Source organism: Medicago sativa, chromosome 4 (genome assembly GCF_051527215.1).
Source record: "Medicago sativa cultivar Bolivia chromosome 4, Bolivia_mono, whole genome shotgun sequence".
NCBI lineage: Eukaryota > Viridiplantae > Streptophyta > Magnoliopsida > Fabales > Fabaceae > Medicago > Medicago sativa.
The window spans coordinates 47837802-47860314 of record NC_140752.1 but is presented as its reverse complement, the minus strand read 5'-3'; the positions used below and the strand labels follow the sequence as shown (position 1 = coordinate 47860314).

Here is a 22513-nt window from a genome sequence, read left to right as displayed (position 1 = left end):
ATGGACCATTCAGCATGAAGAAGTAATCATCTATGTCCTGAGCTTGATAGTAGACTCTGAGCTCGCAACCATGATAAGCTAGAGAAATAAAATCTACTGGATTCTCCGCTTGAACATTTAAATCCCATTCTTCCAAAGACATCGTTCTTGCTTTGATTTGATATGATTCACCAGTAGCTACTTTCAAGGAGGTTTCTTGATTTGATTTGATTTGATTTTGAAGAAGATGAAGTTTTTGCAGAGAATCAGTCTAAAAACAGAATGTGTAGGTTGTAAAGTGAGAAGTGTGTGTTTTTGTCTAAGTGATTTAAGCAAAAATGATTGCAATTCAGAAGGGGACGAACAAACACAAAATTAATGACTAGGGGGCAGGAGATAGTACATTCAAAGCATAAAACATCATTGCCCTCTTACGTTATACACCAACACACTTAAGCCACGTCAGAATTTTTCAGAGTAACTGCCAAGTTAGTGGGACAGGTGCTACCAAAAAGTAACTTCCAACGTTTCCACTAACTCTACTATCCAGGAGCACAAAATCCATCTTCTGGAGTTCAGATGCTGATGTCATCTTCAGAAGCACATTTTCCTCAAAACCTCAGTGAAGAGCTTCTGATGGACTATAGCTTCTGAACGACTTCATGACCTAAATTCCTATTCAGAGACAAGAAATTTATTCAGACACAAAGTGCATGTTCAAATTTTTCTTTATAAAATCAAATCTTTCAACAGTTAAAGGCTTAGTAAATATATCAGCCCATTGATGTTCAGTATCAATGAATTGTATATCTAAAATTCCTTTTTGAACATAATCTCTAATAAAGTCGTGTTTGATTTCAATATGCTTGGCTCTTGAATGTAGAATTGGATTCTTTGACAAACAAATAGCAACATTATTATCACAATAAATGGGAATACTGTTAGCATTAATTTGATAATCTTCCAACATATGTTTCATCCAAAGTAGTTGTGTACAAAAACTTGCAGCTGAGATGTATTCTGCCTCTGCTGTAGACATAGCAATAGTTACTTGTCTTTTGCTAGCCCAGGAGATCAGATTCTCACCCAAAAACTGGCAATTGCCACTGGTTGATTTCCTTTCAATCCTGTCACCAGCAAAGTCAGCATCACAGAATCCAACCAATTTATAATCTAAGGATTTCCTATAGAGGAGTCTAAAATTTGTTATTCCTTTTAGATACCTGAAGATTCTCTTAACAGTAGTTAAATGAGATTCTCTAGGATCTGATTGAAATCATGCACACAAACATACACTGAATAAAATATCTGGCCTAGATGCAGTGAGGTATAACAAAGAACCAATCATACCTGTATACAACTTCTGGTCTACCTTTGTTCCATTATCTTCTTTGCTTAAGGTGCAGGTTGGATGCATTGGAGTGTTCATCACTTTTTCAGTCTTCCAACTTGAACTTCTTCAGAAGCTCCTTTGTATATTTTGTTTGATGAACATATACTCCATCTTTGCATTAATTGATTTGAATTCCAAGGAAGAACTTTAACTCTCAAATCATGCACATTTTAAATTCATCCTGCATTAACTTGGAAAATTCCTTGCAAACAGATGCATTAGTAGAACCAAATATTATATCATCAACATATATCTGCACAATAAGAATGTCATTCTCAAGAGTCCTTCTGAAGAGTGTTGTGTCAACCTGACCTCTTTTAAAATTATTTTAATCAGGAAATTACTCAGTCTATCATACCAAGCTCTGGGAGCTTGTTTAAGACCATATAGTGATTTCTTAAGTTTGTAAACATGGTTAGGATGCTTAAGATCCTCAAAACGAGGAGGTTGTTTGACAAACACTTCTTCTAATATTACTCCATTGAGAAATGCACTGTTTCCATCCATTTGATATAATATAATGCCATGGTTTACTGCATAGGATAGAAGTAACCTAATTGCTTCCAATCTTGCAACTGGAGCAAATGTTTCAGTATAGTCAATGCCTTCTTGTTGACTATAACCTTGAGCAACAAGTCTTGCTTTGTTTCTGACTACTTCACCTTGTTCATTTAACTTGTTTTTGAATACCCATTTTGTTCCAATAATGTTCTTTTGTGAGGTTTGGGTACCAGATCCCACACATCATTTCTCTAAAATTGATTGAGTTCTTCTTCATAGCTATTATCCATCAATCATCTGAAATTACTTCATCAACTGTAGTAGGTTCTATCAATGATAACAATCCTATCATTGACTCTTATTGTCTGAAATATGATCTTGTTCTTCTAGGACTTTCTTTGTTTCCAATGATTTCATCCTCAGGATGTGAAGACTTGTACTTGAATGTATTCTTGGATTGATTTGCTTGCTGAGAACCATTTTGAGCTTCATAATAAGCTTTTTCATCTTGAGCTTCTAGGGTGGGTTCAGCTTCTGGACTATCTTCAGATTCAAAATTTTTAATCAGGTTCTGAAGTATCTTTAGGCACCTGTATATCTTCAAAACTTTCACTTTGCTCTAGAGTTTCATTTCCAGGCTCTTTTTCATCAAATTTAATGTCAATTGATTCTTCAACACAGAGTGTCTCTGAATTATACACTCTGTATGCCTTTGACCTTTCATAGTAACCTAAAAAGATTCCTCTTTGGGCCTTGGTATCAAATTTCTTTAGGTAGAGCTTGTTATTTAGATTGTAACAGGTACATCCAAATTGATGAAAGTAAGAGATATAGGGTCTTCTTCCCTTAAAGAGTTCATATGCTGTTTTCTCCAAGATAGGTCTGATATAGATTCTATTTTGGACATAATATGCTGTATTCACTCCTTCTGACAGAAATGTTTAGCCAAATTATTTTCATGAATCATGGTTCTTGCCATTTCCTGTAAAGTTCTATTATTTCTTTCTACAATCCCATTTTGTTGTGTAGTTCTAGGGGAAGAGAATTCATGGATGATTCCATGTTTTTCACAAAAGGTTTCAAATGGATCATTTTCAAATTCTCCACCATGATCACTTCTTACTTTTAAAATCTTCATTTCTTTTTCAGACTGTATTTGAGTGCAGAAGTTACTGAATACATCATATGCATTATCCTTACTTTTCAGGAATTTAACCCAAGTCCATCTGCTATAATCATCAACAATGACTAATCCATATTTACTTCCATATAAGGATGCAGTGCTAACTGGTCCAAAAAATTCAATATGGAGTAATTATAAGGGTCTGGAGGTTGAGACAATGTCTTTAGTTTTAAAAGATGATTTCACAATCTTCCCTTTCTGGCATGCACCACAAAGTGTATCTGAATGATAGTCAATGTTAGGTAAGCCTTTGACAAGTTGTAACTTGCTAAGCTTAGAGATTAATCTCCAGTTAGCATGCCTCAACCTTTTGTGCCACACCCATTTCTTATCATTCACTAATAGAAGGCAAATTACCTTCTTATCAACCAGTTCAGAGAAGTTGATTTTATAGACATTTTCAGTCCTCTTTCCCTTGAACATTATGGAGTTGTCATCCTTGTTAATTACTGTGCAGTTGGTCTTACCAAAAATCACATCATAACCATTGTCACAAAACTGACTAATAATCAAAAGGTTATGTTCAAGACCATCTACCAACCACACATTATTAATAGAAATAAAGGAGTTACCAATAGTTCCTGTACCAATGATCTTGCCAGATTGATTGCCTCCAAACGTCACATTTCTTCCTTCTTTCATTGTGAGGGTGAGGAACATAGACTTCTCCCCTGTCATATGTCTTGAGCAACCGCTGTCTAGGTACCATGATTTTTTCTTTTCCTTTGCTCTTAAGCATATCTGCAGTATTCACAATTTCATATTTAGGTACCCATTGTTTTATGGGTCCTTTGATGTTAGTACTAGAGGTTTTACTTTTCACTTCTTGTACCTTGTGCTGTGAGTTTGACAACTTCTGTTTAATCAGTACCTTGGGTTTAGCACCTTTTGGTTTTGATTTACAAGAAGTAACAACTGTCTTGTTCTCCTGAACCTTAGACTTTAAGATACCAGACTCTGATTTCAACAGACTCAAAGGGATGAGAAAAACATAGTGAAAAAATTCTATATATATAAGACAATTAAAGTTAGTTCAGAAGCAAAATATGATGATCAGAAGCATAAACAATGTCAGAGGCACAAAATATTCAGAAGCACAAACATAAGACTAAACAAGCTAGAAAATGGTGTGTGCAACTAAGGCTTGGCTTGTCTCTGAACCATGTCCATCAGATCTCTGATTAAGCTGTTTGTTGTTTCTGATTGCTTCTGCATGTCTTCCTTCTGTTCATTGTAACTCTTTATCAGATTTTCCTCTCTGATTCTTGCTTCTTCCTGCTGTTCAATCATCTTTCTTTGAAGTTCAGCAGCAGGTAATTTGTGCTCAAAGAGTTCTTTCTTCAACTGCTTATTTTCCTTCTCCAATTCAGAATCACCTTTTACCTTCTTAAGGATAGGAGCATCAGTTTGGATCTTCAATTTTGTTAACCAGTTGAGATCAGGTTCATTAGCTTGAACACCAACAGTGATAATGCTAGAAGCATCCAAGAAGATAGGTGCATCAGAGATGTATAACTTGATATTTTCTTCATTCCTCTTGATTTCCACTTCCTTCATGCTATTCACAACTTCCTTGAACCAGTCATTAAGAGTGCTTTGAGCTTGATTATGTGCTTCAAGAGAAGTGTTCTGAAGTTCACACATGACAAAGTCTACTCTTTCTCTCAGCTTTGCCCAACTGTTGACATACTCTTCTTCATGAACAAAGTTGTTCCTTGTCTTAACTAACTTGTTCAAGTCCTTAAAAATATTCTCACACACCTCTTTTAATATAATAAAATCTAGTAAAAGGGTAGGTGGGAAAGGAATATTTGTGGTTTGGACAGGTGGACAGGTTTGATTGGAGAATGAAGGCAAGTATAAGGACATGTTGTCAGCAGGTTGTATAAATTCAGTAGTTAAAGTGGTTGAAGTACTGGCTTCAAAAGCAGGAACAATGTTGGAGATAAAGGGAGGATCATCAACACGTTCTAAAACATATGGTAAAGATGGGTCTAAACTCATTCAAGTTTGAATAGGAATCCCATCTTCAGCATTTAAATTAGATTCTATGACAACAAGAGATGATGTGCTTGATGATGGATTCAAAAATCCAGGTTTAAGCCATTGATTAGGTTGTTCAGGTTCATGAGTGACTTCTGAATGTAAAACTACACTCAAAGGGTGTACAACAAGGATTTGTTCTTCTGATACTGAAGAGTCAACATCAGTCAAGGATTGATTAGGGTGATGAGATAAGTTGGGTGAATATGGTCTTTGTTCAGGTTGTTGTTGGGGGTTTTCTGAAACAATTTCATCAGAAGCAATTTCAGAGGCTTTCTCTAGATTAGGTTCAAAACCTGGTAATTCACTTGAGTAGTGATTAGCCAGTTCATCCAAAACAGATGGATCAGAAGTTTGGGTTGCTGGTTGAGGTTGAGATGTTGATGTAGAAGCAGGGATGTTAGAATCAGGCACTGCTTGCTCTCTTTCAACTTCTGCATCAGCAGGAATAGATTGCAGAGGCTGAATAAATGGTGGTTGAAAAGGGTGTTCAGCAGGCAATCTAGCACATACATCAATTCTCATTTGAGCCATCTCAAATATTCTCGCTACAATAGATGGGTACATTGGCATAAATTCATCAGCAACAGGATTTTTCTGGTGCTTGGTAGATGATGATGGGGATAAGGCTTTTTGTACATTTGTGTAGACTCTATTCAAGGGAATATCATCTATGTTTGAAGAGGTTGAAAGTGTGTTTGAGGTAGGACTAGATTCTATTTCTATTGCATGATTAGAAGTAGTGTGAGAATCAGTGTTACCTCTAGTTGCTTCTGAAGCATCAGCTTCTGAACAAGTAACTTCTTTCCTCTGAACATCTTTAGCAGTATTCAGTATCTCATCTGCCACCACCAGCTCTTGTAGACTCCCAGTTAGCTCAACTACTTTCTGAGCAGATTCAATTGTTGATTGCTTCATCAATGATTTAGCAGGAACCACAATTTCTCTGGCAATTGCAAGTGCCTTCTAGAGAGCATCTACATCAGCAGCTTTCTTCCTTCTGACTTCTCTAGTGACCAACTTAGTTGAAGCTTCTACTTGGTCATCATCTTCCACCACATATGTTGATTCCTTCAACTTCCTTACATTATGTTTCCACTTATTCTTAGGAATTGATGGTTGAGGAGGTTGTGATTGTGAAGAGCCAGCTGTCTTGCCACTTCTAGTTCTTTTGTTCAGAACCTTATCAGATTCTAAGTCTAGAATTTCTTCTTGAATAGTTGGTACGTCCGAACAAACTCTTTGAGCACAAGATGCAACTTTTTCTTTCTTAGCCCTCTTTGGATTTGGTTCAGAAGCTTCTTCATCATCATCAGCTTCTGAAGTTGCTTTCTTCTTTGATTTCCTTTTCCTTGCAACAGGAAGAGCACCACCATACATGGTTTCTGGAATTTCATCAAGCTTGATGGTTTCTCCAGTTCTTTGATAGTGCTCAAGGATGAAGTTAACTCTTACTTCAAGAGGATCTTGCTTGCAGATTAGGGGAAAGTTATCCATTAAGTTAGATACAGTCCAAGATTCCTTCAAGTCAGTGCTCAACTCCTTGAAGTCTTCTTTCTTGATCAGATGCATCTTTCTTAAGGTGTGTCCATTGATGATTTTTCCAGTTACTATGCCCAGTTGTTTATCATCTGCAATCTTGGATGTTCTGATAGCTTCCAGAATTCCTCCTTGATAGAAGATTTCAGACAGCAATCTTCCCTAAGGAACCCAGCTTCTATTGCTAACTTGACTTTCCTTCAGAGCCCACATCATATGGTTGAAGATGTACTTAGGGATGTTAGCCTTCTCTTTAGTCATGACAAAGTGTAGAAAAACTCTGTGATCTAAAAAGGGTTGATCTCCACCACCACCCTTTGGTAGAAGATTCTCATTTTGGATCTTCAAAAGCAACTTGAAGTCCATTTTCAGGTCACATTACTTCACTTTCTTAGTACTGTTGAACATAGTCATGTTCACCACCTCATTCCAGGGGCTTGTCTTGTTGTTGTCCAGACCTTCTTCAAAAGAACCTTCAGTTGTTCTTCTGATTGCTCTTGCAATAGTTTCTTCAGAGATAATAATGGGGATTCCCAAGATGCTTGAATGAATCTCTGTACAAGTGAAGGGCTTCAAACCAAGTTGTTCTCTTGTTTTCCCTGACAGACTAGGATTGATCAGCACTTTCTCGTGCTCTTCCATCTTAGCAGCATGACTGTCGTAGATTTCTGCCTTAACCTAGAAGTGCTTGATCAGGTTTAAGTATGATGGACCATTCAGCATGAAGAAGTAATCATCTATGTCCTGAGCTTGATAGTAGCCTCTGAGCTCGCAACCATGATAAGCTAGAGAAATAAAATCTACTGGATTCTCCGCTTGAACATTTAAATCCCATTCTTCCAAAGACATCGTTCTTGCTTTGATTTGATATGATTCACCAGTAGCTACTTTCAAGGAGGTTTCTTGATTTGATTTGATTTGATTTTGAAGAAGATGAAGTTTTTGCAGAGAATCAGTCTAAAAACAGAATGTGTAGGTTGTAAAGTGAGAAGTGTGTGTTTTTGTCTAAGTGATTTAAGCAAAAATGATTGCAATTCAGAAGGGGACGAACAAACACAAAATTAATGACTAGGGGGCAGGAGATAGTACATTCAAAGCATAAAACATCATTGCCCTCTTACGTTATACACCAACACACTTAAGCCACGTCAGAATTTTTCAGAGTAACTGCCAAGTTAGTGGGACAGGTGCTACCAAAAAGTAACTTCCAACGTTTCCACTAACTCTACTATCCAGGAGCACAAAATCCATCTTCTGGAGTTCAGATGCTGATGTCATCTTTAGAAGCACATTTTCCTCAAAACCTCAGTGAAGAGCTTCTGATGGACTATAGCTTCTGAACGACTTCATGACCTAAATTCCTATTCAGAGACAAGAAATTTATTCAGACACAAAGTGCATGTTCAAATTTTTCTTTATAAAATCAAATCTTTCAACAGTTAAAGGCTTAGTAAATATATCAGCCCATTGATGTTCAGTATCAATGAATTGTATATCTAAAATTCCTTTTTGAACATAATCTCTAATAAAGTCGTGTTTGATTTCAATATGCTTGGCTCTTGAATGTAGAATTGGATTCTTTGACAAACAAATAGCAGCATTATTATCACAATAAATGGGAATACTGTTAGCATTAATTTGATAATCTTCCAACATATGTTTCATCCAAAGTAGTTGTGTACAACAACTTGCAGCTGAGATGTATTCTGCCTCTGCTGTAGACATAGCAATAGTTACTTGTCTTTTGCTAGCCCAGGAGATCAGATTCTCACCCAAAAACTGGCAATTGCCACTGGTTGATTTCCTTTCAATCCTGTCACCAGCAAAGTCAGCATCACAGAATCCAACCAATTTATAATCTAAGGATTTCCTATAGAGGAGTCTAAAATTTGTTATTCCTTTTAGATACCTGAAGATTCTCTTAACAGTAGTTAAATGAGATTCTCTAGGATCTGATTGAAATCATGCACACAAACATACACTGAATAAAATATCTGGCCTAGATGCAGTGAGGTATAACAAAGAACCAATCATACCTGTATACAACTTCTGGTCTACCTTTGTTCCATTATCTTCTTTGCTTAAGGTGCAGGTTGGATGCATTGGAGTGTTCATCACTTTTCAGTCTTCCAACTTGAACTTCTTCAGAAGCTCCTTTGTATATTTTGTTTGATGAACATATAATCCATCTTTGCATTAATTGATTTGAATTCCAAGGAAGAACTTTAACTCTCAAATCATGCACATTTTAAATTCATCCTGCATTAACTTGGAAAATTCCTTGCAAACAGATGCATTAGTAGAACCAAATATTATATCATCAACATATATCTGCACAATAAGAATGTCATTCTCAAGAGTCCTTCTGAAGAGTGTTGTGTCAACCTGACCTCTTTTAAAATTATTTTAATTAGGAAATTACTCAGTCTATCATACCAAGCTCTGGGAGCTTGTTTAAGACCATATAGTGATTTCTTAAGTTTGTAAACATGGTTAGGATGCTTAAGATCCTCAAAACGAGGAGGTTGTTTGACAAACACTTCTTCTAATATTACTCCATTGAGAAATGCACTGTTTCCATCCATTTGATATAATATAATGCCATGGTTTACTGCATAGGATAGAAGTAACCTAATTGCTTCCAATCTTGCAACTGGAGCAAATGTTTCAGTATAGTCAATGCCTTCTTGTTGACTATAACCTTGAGCAACAAGTCTTGCTTTGTTTCTGACTACTTCACCTTGTTCATTTAACTTGTTTTTGAATACCCATTTTGTTCCAATAATGTTCTTTTGTGAGGTTTGGGTACCAGATCCCACACATCATTTCTCTGAAATTGATTGAGTTCTTCTTCATAGCTATTATCCATCAATCATCTGAAAGTACTTCATCAACTGTAGTAGGTTCTATCAATGATAACAATCCTATCATTTACTCTTATTGTCTGAAATATGATCTTGTTCTTCTAGGACTTTCTTTGTTTCCAATGATTTCATCCTCAGGATGTGAAGACTTGTACTTGAATGTATTCTTGGATTGATTTGCTTGCTGAGAACCATTTTGAGCTTCATAATAAGCTTTTTCATCTTGAGCTTCTAGGGTGGGTTCAGCTTCTGGACTATCTTCAGATTCAAAATTTTTAATCAGGTTCTGAAGTATCTTTAGGCACCTGTATATCTTCAAAACTTTCACTTTGCTCTAGAGTTTCATTTCCAGGCTCTTTTTCATCAAATTTAACGTCAATTGATTCTTCAACACAGAGTGTCTCTGAATTATACACTCTGTATGCCTTTGACCTTTCAGAGTAACCTAAAAAGATTCCTCTTTGGGCCTTGGTATCAAATTTCTTTAGGTAGAGCTTGTTATTTAGATTGTAACAGGTACATCCAAATTGATGAAAGTAAGAGATATAGGGTCTTCTTCCCTTAAAGAGTTCATATGCTGTTTTCTCCAAGATAGGTCTGATATAGATTCTATTTTGGACATAATATGCTGTATTCACTCCTTCTGACAGAAATGTTTAGCCAAATTATTTTCATGAATCATGGTTCTTGCCATTTCCTGTAAAGTTCTATTATTTCTTTCTACAATCCCATTTTGTTGTGTAGTTCTAGGGGAAGAGAATTCATGGATGATTCCATGTTTTTCACAAAAGGTTTCAAATGGATCATTTTCAAATTCTCCACCATGATCACTTCTTACTTTTAAAATCTTCATTTCTTTTTCAGACTGTATTTGAGTGCAGAAGTTACTGAATACATCATATGCATTATCCTTACTTTTCAGGAATTTAACCCAAGTCCATCTGCTATAATCATCAACAATGACTAATCCATATTTACTTCCATATAAGGATGCAGTGCTAACTGGTCCAAAAAATTCAATATGGAGTAATTATAAGGGTCTGGAGGTTGAGACAATGTCTTTAGTTTTAAAAGATGATTTCACAATCTTCCCTTTCTGGCATGCACCACAAAGTGTATCTGAATGATAGTCAATGTTAGGTAAGCCTTTGACAAGTTGTAACTTGCTAAGCTTAGAGATTAATCTCCAGTTAGCATGCCTCAACCTTTTGTGCCACACCCATTTCTTATCATTCACTAATAGAAGGCAAATTACCTTCTTATCAACCAGTTCAGAGAAGTTGATTTTATAGACATTTTCAGTCCTCTTTCCCTTGAACATTATGGAGTTGTCATCCTTGTTAATTACTGTGCAGTTGGTCTTACCAAAAATCACATCATAACCATTGTCACAAAACTGACTAATAATCAAAAGGTTATGTTCAAGACCATCTACCAACCACACATTATTAATAGAAATAAAGGAGTTACCAATAGTTCCTGTACCAATGATCTTGCCAGATTGATTGCCTCCAAACGTCACATTTCTTCCTTCTTTCATTGTGAGGGTGAGGAACATAGACTTCTCCCCTGTCATATGTCTTGAGCAACCGCTGTCTAGGTACCATGATTTTTTCTTTTCCTTTGCTCTTAAGCATATCTGCAGTATTCACAATTTCATATTTAGGTACCCATTGTTTTATGGGTCCTTTGATGTTAGTACTAGAGGTTTTACTTTTCACTTCTTGTACCTTGTGCTGTGAGTTTGACAACTTCTGTTTAATCAGTACCTTGGGTTTAGCACCTTTTGGTTTTGATTTACAAGAAGTAACAACTGTCTTGTTCTCCTGAACCTTAGACTTTAAGATACCAGACTCTGATTTCAACAGACTCAAAGGGATGAGAAAAACATAGTGAAAAAATTCTATATATATAAGACAATTAAAGTTAGTTCAGAAGCAAAATATGATGATCAGAAGCATAAACAATGTCAGAGGCACAAAATATTCAGAAGCACAAACATAAGACTAAACAAGCTAGAAAATGGTGTGTGCAACTAAGGCTTGGCTTGTCTCTGAACCATGTCCATCAGATCTCTGATTAAGCTGTTTGTTGTTTCTGATTGCTTCTGCATGTCTTCCTTCTGTTCATTGTAACTCTTTATCAGATTTTCCTCTCTGATTCTTGCTTCTTCCTGCTGTTCAATCATCTTTCTTTGAAGTTCAGCAGCAGGTAATTTGTGCTCAAAGAGTTCTTTCTTCAACTGCTTATTTTCCTTCTCCAATTCAGAATCACCTTTTACCTTCTTAAGGATAGGAGCATCAGTTTGGATCTTCAATTTTGTTAACCAGTTGAGATCAGGTTCATTAGCTTGAACACCAACAGTGATAATGCTAGAAGCATCCAAGAAGATAGGTGCATCAGAGATGTATAACTTGATATTTTCTTCATTCCTCTTGATTTCCACTTCCTTCATGCTATTCACAACTTCCTTGAACCAGTCATTAAGAGTGCTTTGAGCTTGATTATGTGCTTCAAGAGAAGTGTTCTGAAGTTCACACATGACAAAGTCTACTCTTTCTCTCAGCTTTGCCCAACTGTTGACATACTCTTCTTCATGAACAAAGTTGTTCCTTGTCTTAACTAACTTGTTCAAGTCCTTAAAAATATTCTCACACACCTCTTTTAATATAATAAAATCTAGTAAAAGGGTAGGTGGGAAAGGAATATTTGTGGTTTGGACAGGTGGACATGTTTGATTGGAGAATGAAGGCAAGTATAAGGACATGTTGTCAGCAGGTTGTATAAATTCAGTAGTTAAAGTGGTTGAAGTACTGGCTTCAAAAGCAGGAACAATGTTGGAGATAAAGGGAGGATCATCAACACGTTCTAAAACATATGGTAAAGATGGGTCTAAACTCATTCAAGTTTGAATAGGAATCCCATCTTCAGCATTTAAATTAGATTCTATGACAACAAGAGATGATGTGCTTGATGATGGATTCAAAAATCCAGGTTTAAGCCATTGATTAGGTTGTTCAGGTTCATGAGTGACTTCTGAATGTAAAACTACACTCAAAGGGTGTACAACAAGGATTTGTTCTTCTGATACTGAAGAGTCAACATCAGTCAAGGATTGATTAGGGTGATGAGATAAGTTGGGTGAATATGGTCTTTGTTCAGGTTGTTGTTGGGGGTTTTCTGAAACAATTTCATCAGAAGCAATTTCAGAGGCTTTCTCTAGATTAGGTTCAAAACCTGGTAATTCACTTGAGTAGTGATTAGCCAGTTCATCCAAAACAGATGGATCAGAAGTTTGGGTTGCTGGTTGAGGTTGAGATGTTGATGTAGAAGCAGGGATGTTAGAATCAGGCACTGCTTGCTCTCTTTCAACTTCTGCATCAGCAGGAATAGATTGCAGAGGCTGAATAAATGGTGGTTGAAAAGGGTGTTCAGCAGGCAATCTAGCACATACATCAATTCTCATTTGAGCCATCTCAAATATTCTCGCTACAATAGATGGGTACATTGGCATAAATTCATCAGCAACAGGATTTTTCTGGTGCTTGGTAGATGATGATGGGGATAAGGCTTTTTGTACATTTGTGTAGACTCTATTCAAGGGAATATCATCTATGTTTGAAGAGGTTGAAAGTGTGTTTGAGGTAGGACTAGATTCTATTTCTATTGCATGATTAGAAGTAGTGTGAGAATCAGTGTTACCTCTAGTTGCTTCTGAAGCATCAGCTTCTGAACAAGTAACTTCTTTCCTCTGAACATCTTTAGCAGTATTCAGTATCTCATCTGCCACCACCAGCTCTTGTAGACTCCCAGTTAGCTCAACTACTTTCTGAGCAGATTCAATTGTTGATTGCTTCATCAATGATTTAGCAGGAACCACAATTTCTCTGGCAATTGCAAGTGCCTTCTAGAGAGCATCTACATCAGCAGCTTTCTTCCTTCTGACTTCTCTAGTGACCAACTTAGTTGAAGCTTCTACTTGGTCATCATCTTCCACCACATATGTTGATTCCTTCAACTTCCTTACATTATGTTTCCACTTATTCTTAGGAATTGATGGTTGAGGAGGTTGTGATTGTGAAGAGCCAGCTGTCTTGCCACTTCTAGTTCTTTTGTTCAGAACCTTATCAGATTCTAAGTCTAGAATTTCTTCTTGAATAGTTGGTACGTCCGAACAAACTCTTTGAGCACAAGATGCAACTTTTTCTTTCTTAGCCCTCTTTGGATTTGGTTCAGAAGCTTCTTCATCATCATCAGCTTCTGAAGTTGTTTTCTTCTTTGATTTCCTTTTCCTTGCAACAGGAAGAGCACCACCATACATGGTTTCTGGAATTTCATCAAGCTTGATGGTTTCTCCAGTTCTTTGATAGTGCTCAAGGATGAAGTTAACTCTTACTTCAAGAGGATCTTGCTTGCAGATTAGGGGAAAGTTATCCATTAAGTTAGATACAGTCCAAGATTCCTTCAAGTCAGTGCTCAACTCCTTGAAGTCTTCTTTCTTGATCAGATGCATCTTTCTTAAGGTGTGTCCATTGATGATTTTTCCAGTTACTATGCCCAGTTGTTTATCATCTGCAATCTTGGATGTTCTGATAGCTTCCAGAATTCCTCCTTGATAGAAGATTTCAGACAGCAATCTTCCCTAAGGAACCCAGCTTCTATTGCTAACTTGACTTTCCTTCAGAGCCCACATCATATGGTTGAAGATGTACTTAGGGATGTTAGCCTTCTCTTTAGTCATGACAAAGTGTAGAAAAACTCTGTGATCTAAAAAGGGTTGATCTCCACCACCACCCTTTGGTAGAAGATTCTCATTTTGGATCTTCAAAAGCAACTTGAAGTCCATTTTCAGGTCACATTACTTCACTTTCTTAGTACTGTTGAACATAGTCATGTTCACCACCTCATTCCAGGGGCTTGTCTTGTTGTTGTCCAGACCTTCTTCAAAAGAACCTTCAGTTGTTCTTCTGATTGCTCTTGCAATAGTTTCTTCAGAGATAATAATGGGGATTCCCAAGATGCTTGAATGAATCTCTGTACAAGTGAAGGGCTTCAAACCAAGTTGTTCTCTTGTTTTCCCTGACAGACTAGGATTGATCAGCACTTTCTCGTGCTCTTCCATCTTAGCAGCATGACTGTCGTAGATTTCTGCCTTAACCTAGAAGTGCTTGATCAGGTTTAAGTATGATGGACCATTCAGCATGAAGAAGTAATCATCTATGTCCTGAGCTTGATAGTAGCCTCTGAGCTCGCAACCATGATAAGCTAGAGAAATAAAATCTACTGGATTCTCCGCTTGAACATTTAAATCCCATTCTTCCAAAGACATCGTTCTTGCTTTGATTTGATATGATTCACCAGTAGCTACTTTCAAGGAGGTTTCTTGATTTGATTTGATTTGATTTTGAAGAAGATGAAGTTTTTGCAGAGAATCAGTCTAAAAACAGAATGTGTAGGTTGTAAAGTGAGAAGTGTGTGTTTTTGTCTAAGTGATTTAAGCAAAAATGATTGCAATTCAGAAGGGGACGAACAAACACAAAATTAATGACTAGGGGGCAGGAGATAGTACATTCAAAGCATAAAACATCATTGCCCTCTTACGTTATACACCAACACACTTAAGCCACGTCAGAATTTTTCAGAGTAACTGCCAAGTTAGTGGGACAGGTGCTACCAAAAAGTAACTTCCAACGTTTCCACTAACTCTACTATCCAGGAGCACAAAATCCATCTTCTGGAGTTCAGATGCTGATGTCATCTTCAGAAGCACATTTTCCTCAAAACCTCAGTGAAGAGCTTCTGATGGACTATAGCTTCTGAACGACTTCATGACCTAAATTCCTATTCAGAGACAAGAAATTTATTCAGACACAAAGTGCATGTTCAAATTTTTCTTTATAAAATCAAATCTTTCAACAGTTAAAGGCTTAGTAAATATATCAGCCCATTGATGTTCAGTATCAATGAATTGTATATCTAAAATTCCTTTTTGAACATAATCTCTAATAAAGTCGTGTTTGATTTCAATATGCTTGGCTCTTGAATGTAGAATTGGATTCTTTGACAAACAAATAGCAACATTATTATCACAATAAATGGGAATACTGTTAGCATTAATTTGATAATCTTCCAACATATGTTTCATCCAAAGTAGTTGTGTACAACAACTTGCAGCTGAGATGTATTCTGCCTCTGCTGTAGACATAGCAATAGTTACTTGTCTTTTGCTAGCCCAGGAGATCAGATTCTCACCCAAAAACTGGCAATTGCCACTGGTTGATTTCCTTTCAATCCTGTCACCAGCAAAGTCAGCATCACAGAATCCAACCAATTTATAATCTAAGGATTTCCTATAGAGGAGTCTAAAATTTGTTATTCCTTTTAGATACCTGAAGATTCTCTTAACAGTAGTTAAATGAGATTCTCTAGGATCTGATTGAAATCATGCACACAAACATACACTGAATAAAATATCTGGCCTAGATGCAGTGAGGTATAACAAAGAACCAATCATACCTGTATACAACTTCTGGTCTACCTTTGTTCCATTATCTTCTTTGCTTAAGGTGCAGGTTGGATGCATTGGAGTGTTCATCACTTTTCAGTCTTCCAACTTGAACTTCTTCAGAAGCTCCTTTGTATATTTTGTTTGATGAACATATACTCCATCTTTGCATTAATTGATTTGAATTCCAAGGAAGAACTTTAACTCTCAAATCATGCACATTTTAAATTCATCCTGCATTAACTTGGAAAATTCCTTGCAAACAGATGCATTAGTAGAACCAAATATTATATCATCAACATATATCTGCACAATAAGAATGTCATTCTCAAGAGTCCTTCTGAAGAGTGTTGTGTCAACCTGACCTCTTTTAAAATTATTTTAATCAGGAAATTACTCAGTCTATCATACCAAGCTCTGGGAGCTTGTTTAAGACCATATAGTGATTTCTTAAGTTTGTAAACATGGTTAGGATGCTTAAGATCCTCAAAACGAGGAGGTTGTTTGACAAACACTTCTTCTAATATTACTCCATTGAGAAATGCACTGTTTCCATCCATTTGATATAATATAATGCCATGGTTTACTGCATAGGATAGAAGTAACCTAATTGCTTCCAATCTTGCAACTGGAGCAAATGTTTCAGTATAGTCAATGCCTTCTTGTTGACTATAACCTTGAGCAACAAGTCTTGCTTTGTTTCTGACTACTTCACCTTGTTCATTTAACTTGTTTTTGAATACCCATTTTGTTCCAATAATGTTCTTTTGTGAGGTTTGGGTACCAGATCCCACACATCATTTCTCTGAAATTGATTGAGTTCTTCTTCATAGCTATTATCCATCAATCATCTGAAAGTACTTCATCAACTGTAGTAGGTTCTATCAATGATAACAATCCTATCATTGACTCTTATTGTCTGAAATATGATCTTGTTCTTCTAGGACTTTCTTTGTTTCCAATGATTTCATCCTCAGGATGTGAAGACTTGTACTTGAATGTATTCTTGGATTGATTTGCTTGCTGAGAACCATTTTGAGCTTCATAATAAGCTTTTTCATCTTGAGCTTCTAGGGTGGGTTCAGCTTCTGGACTATCTTCAGATTCAAAATTTTTAATCAGGTTCTGAAGTATCTTTAGGCACCTGTATATCTTCAAAACTTTCACTTTGCTCTAGAGTTTCATTTCCAGGCTCTTTTTCATCAAATTTAACGTCAATTGATTCTTCAACACAGAGTGTCTCTGAATTATACACTCTGTATGCCTTTGACCTTTCAGAGTAACCTAAGAAGATTCCTCTTTGGGCCTTGGTATCAAATTTCTTTAGGTAGAGCTTGTTATTTAGATTGTAACAGGTACATCCAAATTGATGAAAGTAAGAGATATAGGGTCTTCTTCCCTTAAAGAGTTCATATGTTGTTTTCTCCAAGATAGGTCTGATATAGATTCTATTTTGGACATAATATGTTGTATTCACTCATTCTGACAGAAATTTTTAGCCAAATTATTTTCATGAATCATGGTTCTTGCCATTTCCTGTAAAGTTCTATTATTTCTTTCTACAATCCCATTTTGTTGTGTAGTTCTAGGGGAAGAGAATTCATGGATGATTCCATGTTTTTCACAAAAGGTTTCAAATGGATCATTTTCAAATTCTCCACCATGATCACTTCTTACTTTTAAAATCTTCATTTCTTTTTCAGACTGTATTTGAGTGCAGAAGTTACTGAATACATCATATGCATTATCCTTACTTTTCAGGAATTTAACCCAAGTCCATCTGCTATAATCATCAACAATGACTAATCCATATTTACTTCCATATAAGGATGCAGTGCTAACTGGTCCAAAAAAATCAATATGGAGTAATTATAAGGGTCTGGAGGTTGAGACAATGTCTTTAGTTTTAAAAGATGATTTCACAATCTTCCCTTTCTGGCATGCACCACAAAGTGTATCTGAATGATAGTCAATGTTAGGTAAGCCTTTGACAAGTTGTACATTGCTAAGCTTAGAGATTAATCTCCAGTTAGCATGCCTCAACCGTCTGTGCCACACCCATTTCTTATCATTCACTGATAGAAGGCAAATTACCTTCTGATCAACCAGTTCAGAGAAGTTGATTTTATAGACATTTTCAGTCCTCTTTCCCTTGAACATTATGGAGTTGTCATCCTTGTTAATTACTGTGCAGTTGGTCTTACCAAAAATCACATCATAACCATTGTCACAGAACTGACTAATAATCAAAAGGTTATGTTCAAGACCATCTACCAACCACACATTATTAATAGAAATAAAGGAGTTACCAATAGTTCCTGTACCAATGATCTTGCCAGATTGATTGCCTCCAAACTTCACATTTCTTCCTTCTTTCATTGTGAGGGTGAGGAACATAGACTTCTCCCCTGTCATATGTCTTGAGCAACCGCTGTCTAGGTACCATGATTTTTTCTTTTCCTTTGCTCTTAAGCATATCTGCAGTATTCACAATTTCATATTTAGGTACCCATTGTTTTATGGGTCCTTTGATGTTAGTACTAGAGGTTTTACTTTTCACTTCTTGTACCTTGTGCTGTGAGTTTGACAACTTCTGTTTAATCAGTACCTTGGGTTTAGCACCTTTTGGTTTTGATTTACAAGAAGTAACAACTGTCTTGTTCTCCTGAACCTTAGACTTTAAGATACCAGACTCTGATTTCAACAGACTCTAAGGAACAGGTTCTGATCTCTTCAGAATCTTGATCTTTGAAGTCTTAGAATCAGAGTTTGTCATTACCTTGGGCTTAGAGTTCTTTAGCCTTGAAATATTCTTAGCCTTAGAGCTGAAAGCTTCAGGTTCTGACTGAACCACAGTTTCAAACTTAGCACCTTTAGGTACAAAGAAGGTTTTCAACCCTTCCTTAGGTTTCCCTTCTGAAAATCCAATCCCTTTACCATTGTTTCTGTAAATGTTGTAAATCATAGAAGTCACTTTGCTTCTGTCAATACCAGACATAATAAAATCTTCAAGAGCAATATCATGTTTACTTAAAGATTTTCCATTACACTTTTCTTGTAGATTCTGACAAAGAAACTTGAGCTTCTCTTCATAGGTTTTACAGATGAAGTCAAAGCCTCTAAGTCATTCTTCAGATGCTTTCAGATCCAATAAAGTTGATTCTTGTTGTTTTATTAAATCAACATATTTTTATTTTAAATCTTTCAACTCATTGGTTCAAAGTTCAAAATGTGTAAGGAGTTATTTAAGAGACTCAATAAGTTCTTCTCTGGGAATTTTAGAGTATACCTCATTTTCATCTTCAGATTCTGAGTCAGGTTCAGCTTCAGATGTCACTGTAGCTACTAACCCCATAGCCACATTTGCTTCATCTCCAGCTTCTTCCTTTTCAGACCCAGATTCACTGTCTAAATCTTCTCAGGTTGCCATTAAACTCTTCTTAATCTGCTTCCTGAATTTTCTTGAGTTTAAGCTTGATTTCTTTGACTTATCCTTTGATTTTTCCTTCTGAAGATCAGGGCAATCAGTAATGAAATGTTCAGGCTTCTTACAGTTGAAGCATCCCTTCTCATCTTCTTTCTTGGAGTTTTTATAACCACCTCTCTTACTCAGAAACTTCCTATTCTTCCTTGCCAGATACTCAAGCTTGTTAGAGAGCATAACCAACTTCTCAGTAGGATCTTCATCAGAATCTCCATCAGGTGATTCTTCTTCAGATTCAAGAACTTTAAGAGCTTTTGATGACTTCCCTTTAGATGGAAGGGCAATAGTTTACTCTTCTTAGCAAGTTCATGTTCATTTAGACTTATCTCATGAACTTTGAGAGAGCTGACAAGATCTTCAACATTTAAAGTGTTTAAATCTTTAGCTTCCTCAATAGCAGTAACCTTAGGTCTCCATCTAGCAGGCAAGCTTCTTAGTATCTTGCTCACATGACCAGAAGCAACATAGCTTTTCTTCAGTATTTGTAGTCCAGAGACTAGGGTCTAAAATCTTGAGTACATTTCCTCAATACTTTCATCATCCTTCATCTTGAACAACTCATACTGATGAACAAGCATAAGAGATTTTGCTTCTCTGACTTTCTTGCTACCTTCATAGTTTGCACAGAGAGAAGCAAACATTGTCTTTGCAGTAGACTTATCACTCATTTTCATATACTCTGCTTTAGGTATAGTAGTGACAAGTGCTCCTCTGATCGTGTGATGCTTCTTGTAGAGTTTCTTCTGAGCTGGAGTATGTTTCCTTCTATCAATAGCATCTCCTTCTTCATCAAGGACTAAGTCACCAACACCATCTTCTAGAATGTCCCATAGTTCTTCATCTAAACCCATGACATAGCTGTAGAAGTTGGTTTTCCACCAAGAGAATTCTTCAGCATCTCCATTAAACTTATGAACTTTACCAGAGTCAGCCTTTTTGTTGTTACCATAATCATATGGAACATCATTGTTGTTCCCAGATCCAGAAGTGGAGTCTTCACCAGACATGTTTTTCTCAGATCTTTTTCTGTTACACTATTAAGTGTTGAGACAACAGACCAAGGATCTAGATCCCAATTGAAGGTGAGAAAAACACAAGAAGGGGGGTTGAATTGTGTTAGATTTTTCTTCGTTTCCTCTTACAGAAATCACTGGTCAGAAGCAGATAGAGTTCAGCTTCTGAAGTGATGTTCAGATTCTAAATGCAGCGGATAAAGACAAAGAGAGAGAGAGAGAAGAAAGACACAAAGCAATTATACAAGTTTCTTCCACAAACCGGAAGTAGTCATGTCCCCCTTGCACTTCCAATGAGAGTTCACTAAAATGTAATACCTGATTACAACAACTCACTACTAAAACTAGCAAGAGAATTCAAACTTACTCAAGCACAACTGCAAGAGACTTCTATTCAAACAGAATTACAAAGAAATTTGTTTGAGGTTGAACACTTGAAATACAATCAGTGGTGTTCACAATACAAATCAGATACAGACTCTTAAGACTCTAGAATTTCTAAGATATGAAAGTGGTTAACAAATTTTAAGTGAACTTTTGATGCAGAACAATTTCAGCAGAGTTTTGGCACTTGTAAATTGTTGTTGAGTCACTTCAATTCTCTAAGTCTTCATTCCTTTATATAGAGATGTGAAAGAGACGTTGTGAAATTGCCAGCACATCAAAAAGAGTCATTTATAGCTTGATCAAATCACCAATGATCTTTTGCCTGATATGGTTATTGTCCTATGAAGGATCAATTTCAAATCCATTCCAAGTCTGGAGAAACACTGGTGCAGGCATAGCTGTTGTATTTGTCTTGTTGCAGAGACAAAACAGAGTAGTGGAGGTAGTGGTTGTACAATTCGTACAATTGTCCTTTTTCAACGCTCTTCAAGAAACCAACATCCAATGCCTTCAAATCCTTTTGAATTAGCCGTTGCTTCACTCTTCTTGTCTTCTGCAATACTAGACTTGATTTAAACCTTTTGAACATCATTTGTGAAGCTTTGATTCTTCTAAGCTTCTGATGGTCTTTAGCTCCTGATGATCTTCAGAGCTTCTGTTGAAAATGTGCTTCTGGTGAACTTGCTTCTGATGAGGTGCTTTTGATGACGTCATCACTTCAGGATCACTTGTCTTCAGAACCTCTTTTCTTCAGATGCTTCAAGCTTAATTCTTGTTGATTTCATTTCTCTCTTTTGTTCTTTCAGAACCTAATAAAGATACCAAATTTTTGTCTATGGTCCTGTACACTTGAACAAATATTAGCATATCCAATTGACAATTTTTTAATACCTTGTTATCATCAAAACTCTAAAGGGTAATGTTAAACACATTTTGTTCCAACACAATTGAAGTTATTTGCCAGCTTATTAAATGATAAGCTTGATGCTTGTATTCAAAAGATGAATATGCTAAAAGGATATCATAAGGGAAAAGCAATAGCCCATGAATCACACAAGGTTGATAAACTTATTAGTACTCCTCACTTAGCCTCAAATCCAAGTAATTGCTTCAATCTCATGCAAAACATGCCTCAAGCAAAAATTTACCCTCCATTCATTAATATTAGTGATGAAACCCACTCAAGGTTTTGGCGACTTCAATTGGGACAAAGCTCCCAGCCTTGTTATATGGTTTCAAGTGCACAAAGGTCTTACCCGGTGGTGTTCGAGGAGGGCAGACATGCGCAATCTCACTCCTTCAAGTATATTGGGGGTAATTTGATCAATCAAGCTGATTTTATTGCTATCTATGATCCCAAAATTGGTACAGAAAAGAAAGATATAGCTGAAAATGATGAAAGCTTGTCACCACCATGGTTGTCAAAATCGAGACTTAAGTCCCGTAATCCAGGTGTTTGCGACGTTGCGTAGCTTCAACGACTCAAATCCATAGCAGAATCTAAAAAACAGACAAAATCATATCAAAATCGCACAAAATGGTGAAATCCGTTCAAAATCACAAGATTTTGATGGATTTTGTAGGATTTTGTTCATTTTTTTTATAAGGGTCAATTTTTTACT

At 36.4% G+C, this 22513-nt stretch overlaps 1 protein-coding gene and 3 pseudogenes across 1 annotated transcript; 1 reads left to right on the top strand and 3 right to left on the bottom strand.

Moving 5' to 3' along the window:
- Positions 1-673: 673 nt before the first annotated feature.
- On the bottom strand, positions 674-1396 carry LOC146929432 (secreted RxLR effector protein 161-like; annotated as a pseudogene).
- Positions 1397-8018: 6622 nt separating this feature from the next.
- On the bottom strand, positions 8019-8741 carry LOC146929431 (secreted RxLR effector protein 161 pseudogene; annotated as a pseudogene).
- A 6621-nt stretch (positions 8742-15362) lies between these two features.
- On the bottom strand, positions 15363-16085 carry LOC146929430 (secreted RxLR effector protein 161 pseudogene; annotated as a pseudogene).
- A 5807-nt stretch (positions 16086-21892) lies between these two features.
- Positions 21893-22363, top strand: LOC146929429 (uncharacterized). Its single transcript, XM_085707320.1, has one exon. The coding sequence runs from the start codon at positions 21893-21895 to the stop codon at positions 22361-22363; it is 471 nt and encodes a 156-aa protein (XP_085563446.1).
- Positions 22364-22513: the final 150 nt, after the last annotated feature.